This window comes from Hippopotamus amphibius, chromosome 3, assembly GCF_030028045.1.
Source record: "Hippopotamus amphibius kiboko isolate mHipAmp2 chromosome 3, mHipAmp2.hap2, whole genome shotgun sequence".
NCBI classification, from domain to species: Eukaryota; Metazoa; Chordata; class Mammalia; order Artiodactyla; family Hippopotamidae; genus Hippopotamus; species Hippopotamus amphibius.
In genome coordinates, this window is record NC_080188.1 from 6,833,366 (window position 1) to 6,855,341 (window position 21,976).

Consider the following 21,976-nt stretch of genomic DNA (forward strand, 5'->3'; position numbering starts at 1 on the left):
GTATAGTTAATCTTCACTTCAGGGTCGCTTTGTTCCCATTTTCTTGAGGCCAGTTCTTGGAATTGTGGCAGCTTATGTCATGGCTGCAGCCTGGTCATCATGTAGTTAACGTCTTCCACCTGGTGGGGGTTTCAGTATCTATAAGACAGCTCACAGGACATGGCTCAGAATATTGTCTGTAGCCCTTGAGGAGGAACTAAAGGTCCTTGACTTTGCTTAATGACTAAATTGTTACTATTTGGTCTCCTTTGGCTGTTTTCCTTTGTTTCTGCATTTTCTCATTTCTCTGATTAAACTTATTCTCTGGCTAAGGTTTTTCCGCAGACAAAAGGCAGGCAGAGGACATAGGGTCCTGCTGTGTTTCATTATTTCCAATGTTTATAATTATCCCTTGAATCCCTTTCCCTTCTAATTTTGCCAATGAACATCATGATTTGTGCTTTGTACAACCAAGTCTTTTGCCCTAGTTTATAGTAAGTTTTCAGTTTTGCACACGTAATCAGTGACATGTTCTAATTCTTCATATAAAGATGTGGACTGGAATTAGGAACTAGTGTGAAGGCATTTCTTTTAAAATTTGACTGGTAATGTTTATTAAGTTAAAGTTCTTGAATTTTACATTAAATATCAGTAGGGTCAATATCAAGCTCAACAAGAGCATTCATTTTATATTCTACCTGTGCCTATTTGGAACATTGGACCTCAGAAATATTTATTTATTTGAAATATATTTTATACATGATCTGAAGAAAATGGCAGAAATGATTAATAAAACAGTTTTATTAATACAGACTGAACTTCTATTCAGTGATTTATAAACCAGAAGCTCATTTACAGATTCAGTAAAAACTGATGTTAAAGAAAATGAAACGGACACTTTCGTACCTCCTTACTAGATGTTTTTATGTTTGTTATTTTTCCTCATAACAGCCCTACATAGTTGTGTGCATTTTGTAACTTGGCTCAAAGGGGTTAACATGTTGCAGCTGTTTAATAAGGAAGTCTGTCTGGCAAATCTGCAACATTTAAGCATTGCCTCTGCCTGGGGTCCTTATCATCTCTTCTCTGGATTTAGTGATCTTCTAAGTGGTGTCCCTACCTCTTTTCCCATCCTTCTTCCACATTAGAATGGAGCAATCTCTCTCAAGGCAGATAGGATCATCTCTTTTGTGATTTAAAACTCCCTTGATTCATCAGTAGGTACAGACCTAAGTCCTGACTTTGAGTACCTTCTCCAAGACCTTGGCCCAACATACCTGCCTTTATCTCCTGCCATTTTCAGCTTCCGCTAAGCCTCACCACTCAGAGCTGTTCTTCAGTCCCAGTTCGCATTTCCCAGTGGGGCCCTGTGCATGCTGTTGTGTCTCCTCGGGTGCCTCTTCCTCTTCTTCTGGGGAGCAGTTTCTCCTTCAAGCTCCAGCTCCATCTTCCTCAGCTCCTCCTGCCGCTCAAGGAGCTCTGATTTCCCCAGCACTCCCTGGGAGTATTGGGGTCACATTTCACTCAGAAATTGGATGTTAAGACAGCACACTGGGGGAGTTTCCTGGTGGTCTAGTGGTTAGGATTCCAGGCTTCACTACTGAGGCCCAGGTTCCATACTTAGTCGGGAAACTGACATCCCACAAGTCCTGTGGCGTGGGTAGGAAAAAAAAAAATGGCCAGCAACATTGGGCATAGTACAATTGAAAAATAGCTTAAAACCAACCAGGAAGTAGAGTATGTGTAGTTTTATTTAGCTAGTACAGTAATTCTCATGCCCACTAAAATCTGAGGACCAGTGAACTAGTCCAAAGAAAAGCAAAATCTACATGCAGAAGTCTGTAAGTTCATACGATCTGCCCTTGACCTATCGCATCCCTACCACAGTATCAAATGTGGCATAGATGGAGAATTCGAAAGTGTTCTTCCTTGCTTGCAATCTTTAGTCTATTTCTACAAATAATCTTCTCTGATTTAAATATATAGTATAGATGTGCTTATTCTTTGGGAAATGAAAAAATGGGTGGTATGTAGAGGAGGGGATCAGATTTTAAAGTCAGGGCGTAGATCCACTGTTGTTGAAGTGTCTGTCACACTACCTTCCAGTTTTTTGTTCGTGTGGCTGTTTCTAGAATGTATGTACTTTAAGGACACAGATGGTTTTTTTCCTCCTATTCAGTCTTCTCCCCAACACAGTACATGCTCAGTATATATTTCTTTAGTAAATAAATGCAAGATTATCAAGTGTCTTCTCAACTCCCAAAGAAATACTAATATCTTGGATAGTTTTAAGATTGAATAATTTTTGCTATTGTACATTTGAAATTTTTGAATCTTCTAGAATTACTTTCATTTCTTTGTACCATTCGGTTTCTAGATTCTCTGCATCAATCATATATTATTTTTAGAGTCAGGAAAATATGAGATGTTACTTAAATTAGTGTGGTTAGATTAACATGTATAGAATAGGATTTTTAAAATCAAAAGAGGAAACTAATCAGAATATTTCATTCCTTAGCCATGCTGGTACCCACATTTTATTTTCATGGAGAGGACAATGCTTATAAATGTAAATTTTATAAATTCTTTTTGTCTTTTTATCCAAACATAACCAGCCTAGGAGATTTTAAGGGAAGAACTTAAAAGGAATCCTAAACCATAAATACAATGAGTAACTACTACTACTGGTAAAGGTTTATTTCCCTGATGTATTAAATACTTCAGATCTTCCAGGATCTAAACCGTCTGGGTTTATACTGTTCAAGTATTATGTTTATTTATTAGTATGGCTTTATGTTGAAACCTTTATGCTTATCTCACTATTAAACAGTCTTTACAACAACTAGTAAAATGCACACCATCTGTATATTAGCTATTTTCAAATGCTTGAGGGAGACATCCTTATTTCTAAAGTACACAACAAAGGGAAATTTTTTACCTGATATGTAGGGAAAAAAGAAAATGAATTATTAAATTTTTATTTGAGTAGAGTAGAACAGGCTGTAAGCTATGCATTGTTTCATAACCTTATTTATATGTTCAAGTAGCAATTCCAAGAGTATGTTTAAATATGGAAAGTAATATAGTTTACTTCTCCTAGTTTTTCTTTTCCTACTTAAGAGTAGACTCTTAAATAAAACTTTATTTTACATGCTACCTTCCCAATTCTCTAACTTACTTGCCCTGTGTCGTGCTTCCCCATAGCACTTTTTCCTTCTAATACTTGGTATAGTTTACTTGTTTGTGAAGTTTATTGACTCCTCCCCTGCTGATACGTGAGCTCTGTGAAGGCAGAGACTTTGTTTTCTTACTGTTGTGTCCCCAGCACTTAGAACAGAGCCTAGCACGTAGTAAGCATGCAGTGAATTTATTTGTTGAATGAATGCATAAGGCAAGTATCTAGTAAAAACCAGTCTGTTTAGACCAGTATTTGTTGAGGTCCAGTGTCAAATGGGGTCCATATGTGGAACCATTCACTTCATTCAGTCTCTGACTCCATTGCTCCTGGATGTAGATGCATTCTAGAATATTTCAAAGTTACCAATAGGCAAAAATTATTAAATTCTAGTTTTGTGCATTTGTCTGTGTGTATGTATGTGTATGTATAAGCATACATACATCCACACATATATATTGATGGCAGTTACTCCTCACCACAGTCTCCATTGGGCATAAATGGATGAAATAAAAATTGTAGTTATGGCTAGATGGTTAAACTAACGTCAGTGAACTCAAGGTTTATATCTTTTTTTGAACTGATGAAAACCTCTCTTCTTCCCACAGATCTTAAACCTTGCTCAGGCATTGAGAGACAGGAAGAGTCCTGTCCAGCTAGTGCAGATGCCTTGTGTGGTTGTGGAGCGCAGTCAGGATGGAGGTCAGGGTCGGATCGTCCAGCTCGGCAACTCATTCACCCAGACTGTCCACTGCAGGAAGCCATTTTTCTCCTCCTGGTAGCAGACGTGAGAGAAACAAACTGTTTGGCATTATTGTGTTGTTACAGCATGTAAATCTGCTGGTAAGAGCTCCAGTTGCCAAAACCTCAAATAATATAAGTTTCTAAAACGTTATCTTTTGAATGTAATCGAAGTTTACAGTTTTTGTCCAAATATTAAATTTCTATTTCAGGGAAGAAGTGATATATCTCCTATATTGTATTTTTGTAGAAAAATTGTATTTTATGTTATTGATGTTAGTATAAGGGGTAATTTCATAGTTTACACATTCTGGAATGACTATAATTACTCTAGAATTCCAAACAGAAAAATAAGGTGTTTATTGACTTTGAATACAATAACTTTTTATATACTTTTTAAATATTGAGAAGAATGGTCCTGTTAACTATTCTTACATTATAAAAGGCCTTTGAGGATGCAACTGCTCTTACGAGCTTTAATAGAGTAGTTAATAGAAAATAGGTAAGAATAAAGCAATGTTGCCTTAATTTAAAAAGCTGCTATTTTAGAACTTGAATAAATGCTCCTAAAGTAACCATTATTAGGGACCAGAAAATTCTCTTTTAAATTACCGATGACCATTTTGTTTTTTGTACTTCAGAATATTTGGGGTCAATTATTTTGTTATAGTGAGGGAAAAAAAGCTAATGATATCTCCCCCCTTTAAAAAAAAATGGAAACACTCAACTGAGACTTGAGGGGAATAACAGGAAATTAAGATAGATCCCCAGTTTTTTGAAATTCCACAGTAGCATTAAAAATTCCCTTCTGTTTCTTGCATGGGATCAGTACTTAATCAGCGCCTCAGAGTACTGATCTGATTCAATTAGTATTAATACTTCAATTCACCTTTCAGGTGAAGTTTAACCTTCTCAACCATAACTCAAACTCTATATTGGGTTGCATTTTGAGGTCCTAGGACATAACCTCTTAAAAAGAATAGTGTTGTAGGGTACTTGAAATGACTGATGCTATTATAATTATAGTCAGCTTTAGAATACCAGTCCCAATTAAAGGGAAACATGACAGAGATAACTGTAAAATCATTTTTATTTTATTTTGAATATCAGTCTGTCTGACGTCCTGGGAATTTGTAGCACTTTTAACTCACCAGCTGATTTAAAGTGAGATGAACCCAATGTGAAGATTTGATCCCAAAGAAGCAGAAGCTTCACTCTCTTCTTAGGCTCCAAACAAATAACATCACCACTCAGATGAAACTGGGCAGTTCGTGATCTTGGCCTTTTGTTTTTTAAGCTTTCTGTCCTCTAATTTTTTAAATTAAATTATTTTTATGTGAAAAGTATTTTGTGAAGTTTGAATTAGGATGGAAGTCAGATCTGCCGTTCTCACTTCCTTCACATCTTTCTCTTGGTCTTCGTGGATGTGATTGAGAGCACTGCTGTCCTAGTGGGAGTCCATTGGAAACCTGTGTTCTGCTACCTCCCCTGACCCTCCATGATCTTAATGTTGCGATAATGGAAAATTGACTAGAAATTCAAAATTCAAGCTACTATCTTTAGATTAATACCAGTAATTGAAATGTGCCTTTTGAAGATGTGTTCTTAATGAAAGAAGTTGTTATGATGTGGGTACTGCTTTCATAAAACAGTTTTTTCAGTATTTTGAGAATTGCTATATTAATTTTTATAATGGAAACTTAGTAAGTTGCTATGGTTTTATATCCTAAAATTAAAATAGTGTGGAAGTAGTTTTAAATGGTCTGACCAGGATAGAAAAATAAAGTTGAAATATTTAAGATACGATTACAAGTCAGAGTACATTGGTTATGTTTTGAAAATTTTCATGAACTTCATTTTTATTTAAATATTGTGTTAATTTTTTCAGTGAATATATTTATAGTGTCAAACATGGTAGACTAAAGGTAATAAAAATCCTTGTCTTAAGACTAGATTTCTCCTGAAGTATATGTATTGAATATTTAGAATGTTTGTGAATACATTTATGTTTATAGGTGATGCCAACCCACCATTTTCTTACTTCATGTGTTAGTAGTATAGTTTAGTACTTTATCACTCCAAAGGACATATATAACTAGAATCTTCATAATTAGAGACATTTTCATTTTTATTGAAATATAAGCTGCCTTATTCTCCCTCAAATTTGTGAGCAGTTGAAGGCTATGGAAACATGCTTTTTCACAGTCTTGAAAACAATTTGATTCACACATTTTTTTTTAATTTTAAAGTTTTGTGCCAATGGAATTAAAACCTTATTAGAAACAATGGTGACCAGTTCTTTGATGAGATTACATCTTAAATCCTTTTACAGATATGAAGAGACAGGCAGCATCTTATGTTTTATAGTCTGCCTTCTTTCCCAAAGTTGCTTGGGCAGCTGTGCAGAGTTGTGGCAGAGATTCTCAGTGTTGCTTTGTTTCCGAGCCTCTCCTGTGGTTAGTTTGGAGCCATGTGGCCGAGTTCTGGCTGGTGAGATGTGGGTGTGAGGGCTATATGTGACTTCCAGACCTGGCAGTGAAACTCACTGTACCGCAGCCAGTGGTCACTGTGAACACTCTCTTGTCTTCCTGTCTGGCTGTAAACAAAGAATTTGCAACGTGGATGCAGCCAGGGCACATGAGTCGCTGCTGGGAAAGCTACCAGGAGAGCGTGCTTTACTGCATTGCACTGTGACATGAGCAAGACATGAAATTTTGCATTTATTTTTAAAACTTACTTTAGTCTGTCCTATCCTGAGCATTACAGTATAAATAGAAAAAGATAAATCATTTTAAAATAAAAAAATCAAAAACCAATTATAGAAGGCTGAATGGCAACAGCAGTTGTTTATTCTCAAATCCCAATAGAGCAACTAGGATAGCAAAAGAAAAAAATCACAGTAACACCATCTTCACTAAGATTTGGTGATAGAATATCCCTATGGATCTCAGAAATGAGCAGTTTGGGCTAAATCCATCAATAGCACCAGGAATCACATGGGAACAACAGCCTTGGAGGAGTGAACAGAGGGAAGGTGAGGGGAACTCATGATGGTCCAAAGAACCAAAGAACCCAGAATCTGCCAACATGTCCTCAGCCCCAAAAGGAGGAGCCCCAGTCATCATGACAGTCTCCACTGGTGCATCCAAAACCACAATGAAAATTGATAGAGGGATGTCCAGCATTCAATTGGCAGCTGTAAAGGGAACCTGTGGGAAGGTATGAGGGAGGGTGCCAGGGCAGTCTGGTCTTCAGGGTTCTCAGAAGTGGCTGGTGAGAGCACATAGGCCTGCAGTGAGAGAAACTACTGGATATAGAATAGACATCGACAAGGGAAGGACCCTGGGGATAATGGAGAGAAGGTTCTGATACAGATAGAAGAGGGGACCAGATGAGACAGTTCAGAAAGTACTCAGGTATGTAAAAAATCTGGAAATTCCCTGGCGGTCCAGTGGTTAGGACTCAGCACTTTCACTGCTGGGCCTGGGTTCCATCCCTGGTTGGGGAACTAAGTTACTGTGTGGCATAGTTAAATAAATAAATAAATAAATAAATAAATAAATAAATAAATAAGCAAGCTATTATTAAAATAATAAAAATTAAAGTTATCTTAAAAAAAGTTATCAAATACTTTGTAGTAACTACAGAAGAGAGAACCCTAGCACCACAAAACTGGAGAACTCCAGGCCTACGTCACCACCTACACAAGAGTCTTCTGAAAATATAGGAGGAAAGTATGACAAAGTCCATCTCACTTAAACATGACCACAGCATATAATTTGCTTTAAGAAAACAGGATAACAACCTGTATAGCATACCTGCAGAAAATGAAGATATCATAGAAACATTTACAAAGCAGAGGAAAACAGTAATATTTGTTAAAATGCTGAAGAAATTCAAGAAGTGATAGAATCCAAGAAAGAACAATATAACAATATAACGTCAAAATCAGAAAAGCACAAAAATTAGATGGGCAAGCAACAGGAGGAAATAAAATGAGAGCTGACAGAGCTCAGAGGAAATATTAGAGTTAACAGTATGTTTCAGAAATGAACTAGAAGGAATCCAATAGCAAATGGCATATCCACAGAAAGCCTATAGCAAACATCATACTCAGTGCTAGAAAATCTACAGCTTTTCTGTGTTCGTTTTCTGCTGCTGCTGTAATAAATTACCACAAATGTTAGTGGTTTAAAACAACACAAATTCATTATCTGACAGTTCTGCAGGTTAGAAGCCTGATACAGGTGTCACTGGGCTAAAGTGAAGGTGTCAGCAAGGCTGTGTTCCTTGCTGGAGGCTCTAGGAGGGAATCTGTTTCTTCGTGCTTTCTAGTATCGAGGAGCCTCACACATTCCTTGGCGTGTAGCCCTCTCCCTCCATCTCCAAAGCCAGCAGCAGTGAGTTGAATACTTTTTTCATCACATCGTTCTGACATCGACCCTTCTGCCTCCCTCTTGCATTTCTAATGACACTTGTTATTACACTGGGCCTACCCAGGTGATCTAGAATAATCTCCCTATGTTAAGGCCTGCTTATGTGTAACCTTAATTCCATCTTCAACTTTAATTCTCCTTTGCCGTGTAATATATTTACAAGTTCTGGAGATTAGGACACGGACACCTTTGGGGGCTGTGTTCTGCCTTCTGCACTTGCTCTCTGAGATCAATAATGTGACAAAGATGCCTGCTTTCACAATTCATATTCAGTATTGTACTGGAGAGCATAACCAGTGCAGTAAAGGCAGGGAAGAGGTAAAAGGAATGAGGAACAGAAAGAAAGAAAGAAAATTGTCATTATTGGTAGATGGCATAATTATGCATGTAGAAAATTAGAAAGACTCTACCAGTAACTATTAGAATTGATAAACGAATTTTGCAAGGTTTATATACCCAGCAACATTAGTTAGAAAAAGAAAAATTTTAAAAGATACCATTTATACCAGCAGCAAAACATATCAGATTTCTAGGGATAAGTCTAACCAAAGATGTGTAAGCTCTCTACACCAACTATAAAAAGAGTATTGAAAAAAAGATTTAAATAAATGAAGGGCAATACCATGGTTATGTATAAGTAATAAGATGTTGACGCTCCCAAGTTTGTCTACAGTTTCAACACAATGAAAATCCCATCAGAATTTTTTTTTAATTGACAAACATTCCAAAATGTATATGGAAATGTCAAACTATCAGACAAGAGCAAAAGTTGGAAGACTTGTATGCTACCTGGTTTCAGAACTTATAAAGCTACAGCAATCAAGATAATTGGGGTAAAGACAGACATATAGATCAATGAAACAGAATAGAGAATCCAGAAATAATCCCTACCTACATGGTAAACTGATTTTCAACAACGGTGCCAAGGCATTTCAATGGAAAGGGTAGTCTTCTCGACAAATGGTACTATAATACACACACAGTGAACTTTCACCCCACACAGAGATTGAAGTATGAGAGCTAAAACTTATAGAAGAAAACAGGAAAAAGTCTTTAGTGATCTTGTTTTTACAAAGATTTCTTAGAGCACAAATTGCAGAAACCGTCACAGAAAAAATTGATAAATTGGTCTTGACCTAAACTAAAAATTTTTGCTCCTCAAAAGACACTTCAGAAAATGAAATTTCTAGTCACAAACTGGGAGAAAATATTTGATAGGTATATCTGATAAAGAATTTCAGAATATATAAAGAGATTATACAACTCAAGAATAAGAAGTAAAATAACCCATTTAAGAAATTACACAGACATGTCACAAAATAAGATGAATGGCCAATAAGCACATGAAAAGGTGCTCAGCAGTATCACCAGGGAAGTGGAAATAAAACCCACAACGCTTAGAGTTAAACTTACACCTATCACACACCAGCCATTCCTCTTCTTTTACCCACCCAAAAGAAATGAAAGCAAACGGCTACATAGAAATGTTCATAGCAGACTTTTTTGTAATACCGTAATCTGGAAACAACCCAAGTTCACCAACAGGTGAATGGATAAGCAAAAACGACATCCATACCAAAAAAAAGGAAAAGACTATGTACTAATAAACCCAGCAGCGTGGATGAATTTCAAAATGATTATGCTAACTGAAAGAAGCCAGACACAAAAAGAACGGACCATATGGTTCCAGTTATATAAAATTTTCTAAAGTGAAAACTAATCCATTGTTAACGAAAACAGTCCAGTGATTGCTTGGGGACTGAGGTGGATTGTTGGGGGTGGGGGTGGTTTGCATGGGGGCCTGAGGAAGTTTCAAGGGATGATGGTAATACTTTGTATCTTGAGTGTGGTCCTGATTTCACAGGTGAGTACATTTGTCAAAGATCATCAAATTGCACAGCTTGTTGTTTGTAAGGTGTTCTTCATGAAACAATAAACAATGAATTGCCACTTCAAACCTATCAGATTTGGGAAAAAGTAAAAGCCTGACGGTACAATCATTTTGGAGAGCAGTCTCTAGTAACATTGAAGATGCAAGTATTCTGGTAGTATATGCATTCAAGGAAACAGGTACAAGATTGGTCAATGCTGTAGTGTTTATAATACTGAAAAACTGAGAACAATCTGAACATTAGCAGGAAAATGGATAAGTATGTAAATACAAAGGAGCACTGTGGTACTTTCTTATGGTTGCCTTTTGACATATGCATACATGTAAGTATATTAAAAAGCGGACAGGAATGGCCTTCTCCAACTTTAGAATAGTTGTTACCTCTGGGCTAGGAGGATATAGAAGCAGATCTAAAGGGTACCACGTATATTTTAAGTATAAAATTTTATTTCTTTTAAAAAAATCTGAAGCAAATATGATGAGATGTTCACATTTGTTGAAATCTGGGTGGCAGGTGAGTTTTTTAATATTATTCTCTGTTATTTTCCGTAAGCTTCAATTATTTCATTTTCTAAAATAAGCTTTGAGCGGGAGCACATATATGTGAATGCTTTGTTTGCCACCTTTCTTAATTTGCTATGGCTGTCATGAAAACATGTCACAGAGTGGCTTAAACACTGGAAATATATTTTCTCACGGTTCTGAAGGCTGGGAGTCCAAGATCAAGGTGCCGGCAGGGTTGTTTTCCGGTGAGGACTTTCTCCTGGCTTACAAATCACTGCCTTGTGGTGTCCTCACATGGCCTTTTCTTAGTACACTCACGTCCCTTGTGTCTCTTCCTCTTTTTCTGAGGGCGCAGCTTCCATCGAATTAGGGCCCACCTCATTTAAAATCGTAATTACCGCTTTAAAGGCTGTATCTCCAAATATAGTCATACGGGGGCTAGAGCATCAGCATAGAAATTTGGCAGGGTGGCGAGGGAAGCGATTCAGTCACGACCCAAACTAAAAAACTGTTAGCACTTCCCTGTGCATTAGGCTCTCTCAACGTGGCCAGGCTCAACCTTGGCCTTGGCCATTGCTGCAGTCCCAGCCACCTCCTTAGTCCTATCCTCAGTGGAAGACTGAAATACTAGGAACACCCATCTGAAATACTTTCTGAAGTGAAGTCTGAGAGACTTTCTTCTTAATAACGTGTAGGACTTTTCAACCTGGATTTGTCATAGTTATTTTGACAACTGAGCTAAAGGTCTTGCTTCCTGCTGGGCGCCTGGTTCTGTTCTACATAGTTGTGAACTAGAACAGCTCGTTCTCGATCACGGCAGATACATGAATTTGCTTTAGCCCTTTCTCATCTGCTAAAATCCCAACTCCTGTATGGACAAGGGTTTATATGGTAGATATAAGTCACTGCTTGAATTCAACAAACATTTGTGGTTACTCACCGTGTGCCAGATTCTCCAAAGGGCAGTAGGAAGACAGAAATCAGTAAAATACAGTTTCAACTTTTGGAGTCACTCTTCAGATACTGCTCAAAGGCAGAAGAAAAACCGGAAAGTGGTGATAGGTCTAAAATGAAGTATTTTCTAGGGAATAATGTCTTAATCTCTGATCATGTGAGTGCATTTCTACCTTTGCCTCTTAGATTGTAAATTCTTTGCATGCAAGGGAGGGAAATGAAATGCTTGGTAAACAACATGCTTCACTGGCTTTGACTTGCGCTCTCAACATTTTTCTTATTTATAATAGAAGCATATTTTCAGTGTCTAGATTTCTATTGTGGGGGGAGGGTGACTTTCATTCAAGCTCTCAATGTATTTCGGTTCTTTGGAGGTAAGGGAGTAGAGACTATCTACCCTCACCACTTCCTTCCCTCTTTGCAAGCATGTACTTTTCCACCCATCAGGAAGTGGAGTCTACCTCTCCCCCATTTCTAGCTGGGCTGGCCTAGCAACTTGCTTGAACCATCAGAATGTAACAAAAGTGCAACTCTGCCAGTTCTGGGCTTAGCCTTTAGACCTGGCAGCCTCCAGTTACTCTGGGAAATCAGCTGCCATGTAAGAAGTCCAGTGGGACTTCCCTGGCGATCCAGTGGTTAAGACTCCACACTTCCACTGCAAGGTGCACGCGTTCAAACCCTGGTCGGGGTTTGAACTAAGATCCCACATGCCACATGGCATGGCCAAAGAGTGAAGTCCAACTACCCAGAGTCCGCCATGCTGTGAGGAAGTCCAAGCTAGTCATGTAGAAAGACTACAATGAAAGAGAGGAGAATAAGGCCATTCTACTTACCACAACATCATCTCTCCTAGATTAACAAAAAATTCCTATTATCTGTTGTATAGACCACATTCAAATATTTTCAATTATTCACCAAATATATATTTTATAGCTAGGTTTCTTTGAATCAAGATCCAATCAAGTTTTATGCGCTGCGTTTGTTTGTTCTGTCTTTTAATCTGGAACCGTTCCTTTACTTTCCTCATGACATTAACTTCTGGGATAGTCCCCATGCTGGATTTATCTCATTATTTCCTCTTCGTGTTCAGCTTGATCCTTTATCCCCTGTACTTCCTGTAAATCAGAAGTGAGATCTAAAAGCTCGAATAGGTTCAGATTAAACATTTTGGGCAAGAATATTTCACAAATGATTCTGCATACTTCATATTGCATTTACATCAGGAGTTAGAGAAGAGAGGTTTAATTTTTATCAGCGAATTCATCACAGTAGGAAAGGAAATCCCAAAAAAGCCAGAGAGCTGTGACAGCAGGAATTCTTTTTAACAAATCAAAATATATTCTTGTCTATGGAATGTGGTCAGATTTCCTCCTACCCCCATTTCTTGGAAAACTTAATTCTTGCCCCATCTTTTTTTTAATCAACGAGTTTTTCTTATTTAGCGCTCTTTTGGGATGATGATGATGATGGAGTTGGTTTCCACCAAGAAAGTGTACTAATCTGCCATAATATCAAAAGAATATTGTCATGAATGGTAGTAATTAAGCATAAAATCTCAGGAACAAAATATATACCTTGGTACAAAGTCATGTACAACTTCTGCGAGCTTTTCTTTATTGCTGTGAGCTATTTTGCTTTCACTGAGTGCTTTTTTTTTAAATAAATTTATTTATTTATTTATTTATTTAATTGGCTATGTTGGGTCTTTTTTGCTGTGCACGGGCTTTCTTTTAGTTGTGGTAAGTGGGGGCTACACTTCGTTGTGGTGCGCAGGCTCCTCATTGCCGTGGCTTCTCTTGTTGCAGAGCATGGGCTCTTGGCACATGGTCTTCAGTAGTTGCAGCGCATGGGCTCAGTTGTGGCTCACAGGCTCTAAAGTGCAGGCTCAGTAGTTGTGGCACATGGGCTTAGTTGCTCTGTGGCATGTGGGATCTTCCTGGAGCAGGGGTTGAACCCGTGTCCCCTGCATTGGCAGGTGGATTCTTAACCACTGCGCCACCTAGGAAGCCCTCACTGAGTGCTTCTCGTACGAAGATCCCTAAATGTTAAGTGGGCTCATGGATTGAACTGTGAAAGTATATAACTAAAATACATTTATCTAAGTGAACTGCATTATTAATCAGCATCATTTTATTCAGTAGGTTTTAACCTGCTTCAGAATCCATGTAAAGAGCTCTTTGAGAAAATAAATGCTTAAGCTCTGAAGTTTTTATTCTAACACTAAATAACATAATAGATTTAACTTGTGTCTTTTTGAAATACTGCAGAGTTACTTATGTTCTAATATTGCTTCTCTTCAAAAACTAGAAGATAGGCCACAATTCTCTTTTGGCTGAGAGTTTGAGATTGGAATAGACCTGTATTTAAGTCCTGGCTCTGCTCATTAGCTCCGTGCCCCTGGGCAGATCTCGCAGTCTCCTAGACCAGCTTTCTCTCCACATGTAAAATACATGAGCTAATGCTAACTTCAAAGTTTTGTAACAAGATGAAATATAACGTATATGTATTTTATGTAAAGTGTGGTACAAATTCTGTTACGGATTCAGTTTCTATCCGAGCAGCTGTCTGTGTGTATTAACGGCACTTTTGGATTTTTGGTTTTAGATGATGAAATAAAGCCCACATCTGTGTTTATGGCTTTGGATTATTGCATAAATTTTTAGATTGGATATCATCTTTCCTGGAGCATGGTGACAGATTTGGAATCAAAGATTATTTTAAAGTATTCTGTTGTGTGACATCCAGAGTTGATCTGGGGTTGAGAGGAAAAGGCACCTGAGGTCACTGCTGAGAGATTTGTCCAAACCTGACTCCCTGAGAAACTAAGCGACATTTCAAAAGGTATTTGTTCAGAATCCTGACAGGCGGTTCCAGCGGGTAAAGTGCTAGCCTGGCAGCCGGTGTCTGGTACCTCTGCAGGTCGCCTTCTGGGTTTTTTAAGACCTGAAAATTGAAAGTGTGTGATATCAAAAAGAAGCAGCCAATCTACTCTGTGTGCAGAGAGATGTGTTTATTTTTCTTTGACTCCAGAACCCCGGCTGTTCCTCAGCTCTGGTTACACAATTCCCACCTGACTGTGAAGGCTTCTGAAACTATTGATGCTTTCAGAAACAGTAGAAAATCAGGTTTCCCTTCCCAAGAGTCAGAAACTTGTGTACACATTGAGGGCTGATCCCCTGGCTGCCGGAACTGGTTTAACCAGGTTCAGTGATGCTTGTGCCCAAACGCCAGTCAGGGTAAATGTCACTGCCTTTAATCTCAGTGTGGCTTTGGGAACAAACCAGAAAGCTATTCTACCCTTCAAGTGCTTGTCTTAAGTTGCGGCACTTGCAGGGAATTAGGAACTGCACTTCAGCCAAGGCACCGTTTCAACCAAGGTTGCCGCTGCCCTGGCATAGTTTCTAAGCAATGTAACATTCAGCTGCACTTACTCTCCGTGCGTAGGGGAGGAATTGGATGTGCTTAATTCCCTGAATCTCTCGCTTAAATGCTGCTCATTTACTGGGGCAACTTTCCCCTTAATATTGAGTTGGCCAAAAATTCATTTGGGTTTTTTGGAGGATGTAACAGAAAAGCCCGAACGAAGTGTTTTGGCCAACCCAGTATGTTTTGAGGGCAAATATTGCTATCTTTATTTTAAAGTTCCGAAAGTCTGTGGCTCAGAGAGGCCACGTTGTCATCGCTGATGTGGAAATTTGCTATAACCTATAGAAGAATGCCCTAGAAAAAGCCTTGACTCTGAATGAAGAGATGGAAAGGTAGTAGAACATGCCACTTTGGTTTTAAGGATGATTTGGAGCTGAAGGCAACTGAGAATCAGCAGGTGTAAGGAAAGCTCTCTGCTCTCCCTTTACTTGCCTAAACGCAGGACATAATCTGTAAAGATGCCCCACCTCCGCCACCTCCCCTCTATCAAGAAGAACAGAAATAAATCACTAGAGACAATTCTAGACCCTCGTTTACCGTTTGTTTCCCTGTCTCCTCACCTTCCCACAATTTGCCACTCGTAGGAACTCAGAGTCCTTCTCATATCTCTAAAAATATACTGTTCTTTTGTCAAGATACTGTGTGAGCCTAGGTTCTAACCACCTCTTTGAGATACTCACCTCTAAATGCTCCCGTGTGTACACTTAACACATGTTTATAAATGTCTGCTTGTTTTTTTGTTGTTGTTTAAATGTTTTTTTAATTAATTAATTTATTGGCTGTGCCGGGTCTTCATTACTACACGTGGGCTTTCTCTAGTTGCATTGAGCAGGAGCTACTTGGCGCTTGGGCTTCAGTATTTGCAGCATGTGGGCTCAGTAGTTGTGGCTCGCAGGTTCAGTAGTTGTGCACGGGCTTAGTTGCTCCGCGACATGTGGGATCTTCCCAGACCAGGGCTCGAACCCATGTCGCCTGCAATGGCAGGTGGATTCTTAACCTCTGCGCCACGAGGGACGTTCCATAAATATCTGCTTGTTTTTTCTTTTATTCATCTGGTTTTTTGTTAGTTTAAATTGTAGGGCCTCAGCCAGAGAACCCAAGATGTGTAGAGGAAAGATTTTTTTTTTTCCTTCCCTACAAGATGAACTAGATTCTAGTGGAGGTTCTATTCATGCTTTGGGGAGGTGATTTGAGTTTCCCCTCTATGTATGTGTATGTAAATGTATATGAATAGGAATGTGTGTGTGTGTTTACTTATTTAGTTAACTGTGCGTCCACATATAAAGTTCTTACTTTGCCATGTACTGTGTTGAGTGTTTTTCATGCTGTGTAAACATTCTCTTTTTTCTCCTCCAGATCTGCTCTCCATTTTCCCCTTCTGCTCTATGCTCTGGGAGGCGAAACCTTTATGGACGCTGTCAGCAGGCACCTCCACATCTCATCTCTGTTTTTTGGTTTTTTGCCAATAGGAGACGCTGACAGAGGAACGCTCTGAGGGCCAAAGGCGGAGAGTGAGGCTGGCTGTTTACCCCCCAGCTTCTTCCCTGTGGGCCTGGCACGGTCGGCTGAGGCCCTCTGCTGAAGGCCATCGCTCTGTAGGGCTGCTCCTTCCATATAATTATTGTCTTTGGGTTTCCAGTAACTTCTTTGGCCCTGCAGACCTGAGGTGGAAATAACTTCCTGCTATTAGTAGCCCCAAGGGAATGCACTTGCTGTGGGTCGTTTAACCGAACTCTGCCCACAGCCTGGTAAACAGTCCCCTTAGGAAACTTCCTTCAGTTACCCCACAAGAACGTGCCATTGTTTCCTGCCGGGATCCTGAGTGTCACACGTGTGCGCTCATTTCACTCTACAACACAGAAGCCATGTGTATGACTACACGTAGCACACCTGGGAAAGCCTCGGAGATGTTAAACCGCTTGCCCGCAGTGACATGATGAATCTGTGAGTGGTGCAGCAGGATTCAGGGTGGGGGTCGGCGTGGCTCAGCTACCCACCTCACCAGGCGGGGCTGGGCTGGGTTACCTCCACGTTCCCACCTTTTCCTTTCGTCCTCTTCTCATAAAAAGTACTTTGTCAACCCTCTTGACCCTCTGAAAATGAAATTCATGGATAATGTAATCTAGCTACACACCTAATTTCAAATAAAATACACAAAATATTTTAAAATAAAAGGAAGGTTACTTGCAATAAGATATGTGTTTCACATGTAAATGCTCACCATGACCACACTGTTAACGTTATAATGAAGCTGTCCGGGGGGGGGGGGGGGGGGGCTTCCCTGGTGGCACAGTGGTTAAGAATCCGCCTGCCAATGCAGGGGAAGCGGGTTCGAGCCCTGGGCCAGGAAGATCCCACTTGCCGCGGAGCAACTAAGCCCATGCACCACAACTACTGAGCCTGCACTCTAGAGCCCACAAGCCACAACTACTGAGCCCGTGTGCCACAACTACTGAAGCCCACGCTTCTAGAGCCTGTGCTTCGCAACAAGAGAAGCCACCACAATGAAAAGTACGAGCACCACAACAAAGAGTAGCCCCCACTTTGCAACTAGAGAAAGCCCGTGTGCAGCAACAAAGACCCAACGCAGCTAAAAAATAAATAAATATATTTTTTTTTTAAAAGAAAGAAGCTGTCAGCTGTACATACTTTCTTATGATGAATACATTTGGATTTAAGGTAAGAAAAACTGAATTTTTCTTTATATATGACATTTTGAAATCAGAGCTAAATTAGGATATTTGTGTAAAATCACTGAAGTGGATTCAATTTTGCTAAAAAAATATTTACTCTCTGTGCTTCACCTCCATGGGAAGAGTGTACTTTTACTTTTCCATCCCTTGATTCCAGGGTTGCCGGTGTGGCCTGCTTTGGCCAAGTGGGATAGGCAGGCAAGACTGAAATAAAGCATGAACTGCGCTGTGCAGTGGACTTGCCCTCTTGTGCCTCTGCCCTTGTCATGAGAAGGACTGCTCCCAGGTGTCTGCTGCCCCTCCAGCCCGGGCCCCGTGATGAGACACAGGGAGCAGACCTGAACCCAGCCCAAGCTGGGAGCAGGCCCAGCTGACCACGTGTGAAGCAAAACCATCCCGCTGAGCCCAGCCTAGATCAGCCAACCCCCAGGTAACCCACAGATGCATAGGAGAGAATGACTGTGTCAAGCCACTATGTTTTAGAATGGCTTATTAAGCAGAAATTGCTGAAAAATACAATTCTCATGAAGGTAACAGCTTTAAAGGCAGATACACATGGGGTGTATTGGGAATTCAGATAACATGAGCCGTGTTGCTATTGATCCCGCGAGTATTCCACAATGGACAAAGCAAAGTATAATGTCTGGACAAAGCGAAGTATAATTTCCCCTTGATATACACAGTAGTTGCATTCCTGGCATATTCAGATATATTAGAACTGTAAGAAACTACGTTGTGTTTGTGTAAATTAAAGTCAGAGTCTAGATTCAAATAACTATAAACAGGTTATTCACCTACGTAAGTGTCTTTCCGGAATAAGTTGTGCAGGGTTTAGAGTAGGTAACGCTTCATTGCACGGGACTGTCCTAATCATTACAGACCACTTAGCACAGCCCCACCCTCCAAAGTCCAGTAGTGTCCCCCAGTCACTGTCACAACCAAAAAACACCTCCTGGCATTTCCAAAATGTGGCCCTAGGAGGTGGCATGGCCCTTGTTGGAATCACTAGACGAGATGGCTCAATGGTTCCTTCCAACTCAAACATCCTCAGATATTTTGTCTGATTTCAGTTGTCATTTAATCAGTAAATATGTATTAAATGTCTGTGTGCTAGCACTGTGTGTGTAAGGATAATACACGACCATTGCTCTCAAAGGGCTTACAGGGTAGCGGGTAGCACAAGCCAGCAATCAGGCAATTATAATGTAGAGTGATCATCAATAGCCCTGATGTCCATTCAGGAGGCTGCAGGAGGACATGAGAGGAGCATCTAACCTACTCTTGGGGCTCAGGGAAGGCTCTCCTAGAGGAGGTGATGTCTAAGCAATGATGAGAGCAGACTAGGTGTTAACCAAGCAAACCGGAGTAAGGGGCGAACAGAGGAGGAGCAGGCAGCAGATGCTCCTTCCCTGAAGCAGGGACCAGCGTGGCCTGTCTGCGGCAGAGGTTGCTGAAGGAGCATGAACACTGGAGTTGGAGGGATCTTGGTTCAAATCCTGGTTCAGCTCTAACCCTGAACCGTTATAATAACTGCGCACTACGTCCCAGCCACTTTGGTAAGTGGGCTGCATGGGCTATCTCTTCTAATCCTCCCAACAGCACCTCATCCCGCTATTTACAGAACGAGAAACCGAGGCCTAGAAAGGTTAAACACCCTGCCTAACCTAGCAAGTGGTGGAGTGGGATTAGAACCAAGACCACCTGACTCCAGAGGCAACATTCCTCACAACTACCTTACACAGTCCAACCTCTGAGCCTGTTTCCTCATCTGTAAAGTGTGTATAATAGTGTAGCTCCTGTGAGTTGACATATAAATGAAATGTTTATATATTTAAGTACCAGACGTGGTAGAAGAATTTGTTTTTAATTGCTATTCATATTGTAATCCTTCCATTTTCAAGGGAGGAGCCCCATAATCTGGAGAGCACATACTATATGATTTTAGATACAAATCACATTTTTGAAACCTGATGTGCCATTAAAAAAAAACCCTATGTTAAAATTAAGCTTAATTACATATCAGAGAAAACACCAAAAAAACAAGTGGCTTAAACATACAAGAATTCATTCTCACATAAAAGGAGCTGAGTTTGGTAATCCAGTTTCTCCTATTTTTCCGTCTCAAAGTTACTCAGGGTCCAAAACGAGTGCTGGAGCTTCCTTCATCGTATCTGCATTCCACTAGCAGGGAGGAGCAGGGGGAAAGAACAAGGACGTAAACCTCCCAGTCGATGTGGTTCCTTTAAGAAGGACTTCTGCTTAGTCTGGGATTGAACTGACGGAGGGCAGGATACAGTAGCCCCCCCTCCCCCGCCAAAGCAGGCAACACCACGATGCCCTTCTTGCACCAGAGCTGCCTGTGCAGCAGGATGAGGCTGGACTCCAGCTAAAACAACGTCTCTGCCTCACTTCTACCCCTGCCTTCTTCTGCGGCTCTCACTTCCTTACAGATTTCTCCTTCCAAAATTCACTTGCTCGAGAATCTCCATCCTGGGCTCTGCCTCTAGGAACCCCACGGTATGTTCTTTTTCAGCCAAAATCTGCATCCCTGTAATTTCACCCAGGTTCTACTGTGCTGAGGAATCCAGGATAAATGGAATTCTCTTCCATATAGCAGCATCTTTCTATGTTGGAACACAGCTGTAAGAGCATCATGTGATGACAGGTACACATCATTTGGCTGTTGACAAAGAGCTCTTGCGTTCATTTTCTCCTGTACTCTAACACGCCCTCTCCTTGACGGTAGGTAGTGCTATTTTTACAGACGAGGAACCTGAAGTTCACATAGTGACTCCTCCAGCGTCCCTTGGAAAGTAAACGGTGGGGCTCTCAACGAGAAGGTCTTAAGACAGAGCCTCAGAAAAGGTGCATTGGTTTCCTAGGGCTGCTGTGGCACAGCGCCACAAGCCAGGTGACTTAGAACAAGAGAGACACCTTTCACAGCTCTGGAGTCTGCATGTCCAAAATCAAGGGGTCAACAGGGCCATGTTCCACAAAAAGGCTCTAGGGGAGGAGGAGACTTTCTTGCCTCTTCCTAGATTCCGGTGGCCCCAGGCATTCCTTGGCTTGGGCCAGCACAACCCCCAGTCTCTGTCCACCTCTGTCCTCACGTGGCCTTCTTCTCTATGTCCTCTCGCCTTCCTATAAGGACATTCTCACTGGATTTAGGGCTCACCCTAATCCAGTATGACCTCATCTTGATCATTAACTAATTACATCTGCAAAGGCCCCGTATCCAGTCAGGGTCACTTTCAAGGTTCTGACTGGACCTGGATCTTCGGGAGACACTGTTCAGCCTGCTTCCCACGGAATTTTACCTTTCAGAAAATGTACTTATCTCCAGGTTTCATTTGTATGTGTTGACAAGGAACAGCCACTTTCAAGCACATACATTCATGCTCTTGTTTGCACCTCACTCCTGGCTCCCTCACTAGAGGGACATATGCAGGCAGGAAGAAACATGGGGGACCAGCCCCTTCAGAGCGCTGATGGTGCACCTCTCACGGGTCCATGTCCTCCGGTCTGCATTGCGGCATGTGGGCTCTTTGCTGTGGCACGTGGGCTTCTCTCTAGTTGTGGCCTGCGGGTTTCCTCTTCTGTAGCTGTGGCGCGTGGGCTCCAGAATGCCTGGACTCTGTAGTTGTGGCACTCAGGCTTAGTTGCCTCATGGCATGTGGGATCTTAGCTCCCTGACCAGGGATGGAACGCGCGTCCCCTGCATTGCAGGATGGATTCTTCACCACTGGACCACCAGGGAAGTCCCTGATTTGACGTCTAAAAGGCCTCCTCCATCAGGGCTCCTGTCTGTCGTGTCCTGGGGTGCGTGCCAAGCCCAGCATGTCAGAAATGACCAGTGAATGTCAGTAGTTTACTGAAAGGTGTCCTTTCTTTAGGGGTGTTTGGTTGTGTTGTGTAGCAGTGTTGTGCTGTTTTTCAAAGATCTGAGGAAGGCTACACAAAGTCCTCTGCATCTAAGTCCTTCCCCAGCCAAGTTGTCACAGTTAATTAAGGCTTTTCAGAGGTGGGGAGAGATTTGCTTTCAGAATTTAAAGCAGGGATTAGAAGTTGAGGGGCATAATAAGTGTGTTAGTCAGAGCAGGCTGCTATGACAGGATTCCGTAGACTGGGGGGCTTAAAAACAGACATTTATTTCTCACAGCACTGGAGGCTGAAGTCC

General features: G+C 40.8%; 1 protein-coding gene across 4 annotated transcripts in view; it reads left to right on the forward strand.

Moving 5' to 3' along the window:
* PI4K2B (phosphatidylinositol 4-kinase type 2 beta) overlaps positions 1-17,369 on the forward strand; it is a 44,129-nt gene extending 26,760 nt beyond the window's left edge. Inside the window, exons 10-11 of one of the 4 annotated variants that reach the window (XR_009052508.1) lie at positions 3,763-3,997; positions 16,576-16,713. Coding sequence is in view for 3 of the 4 variants with exons in the window: in XM_057725761.1 (XP_057581744.1) it covers positions 16,576-16,782 (207 nt within the window). In the remaining variant the exon portion in view is untranslated. Of the gene's footprint in view, positions 1-3,762; positions 5,921-16,575 lie in introns of those variants that run through there. The other 3 variants (XM_057725761.1, XM_057725762.1, XM_057725763.1) reach the window with 3 other exon arrangements.
* Positions 17,370-21,976: the final 4,607 nt, after the last annotated feature.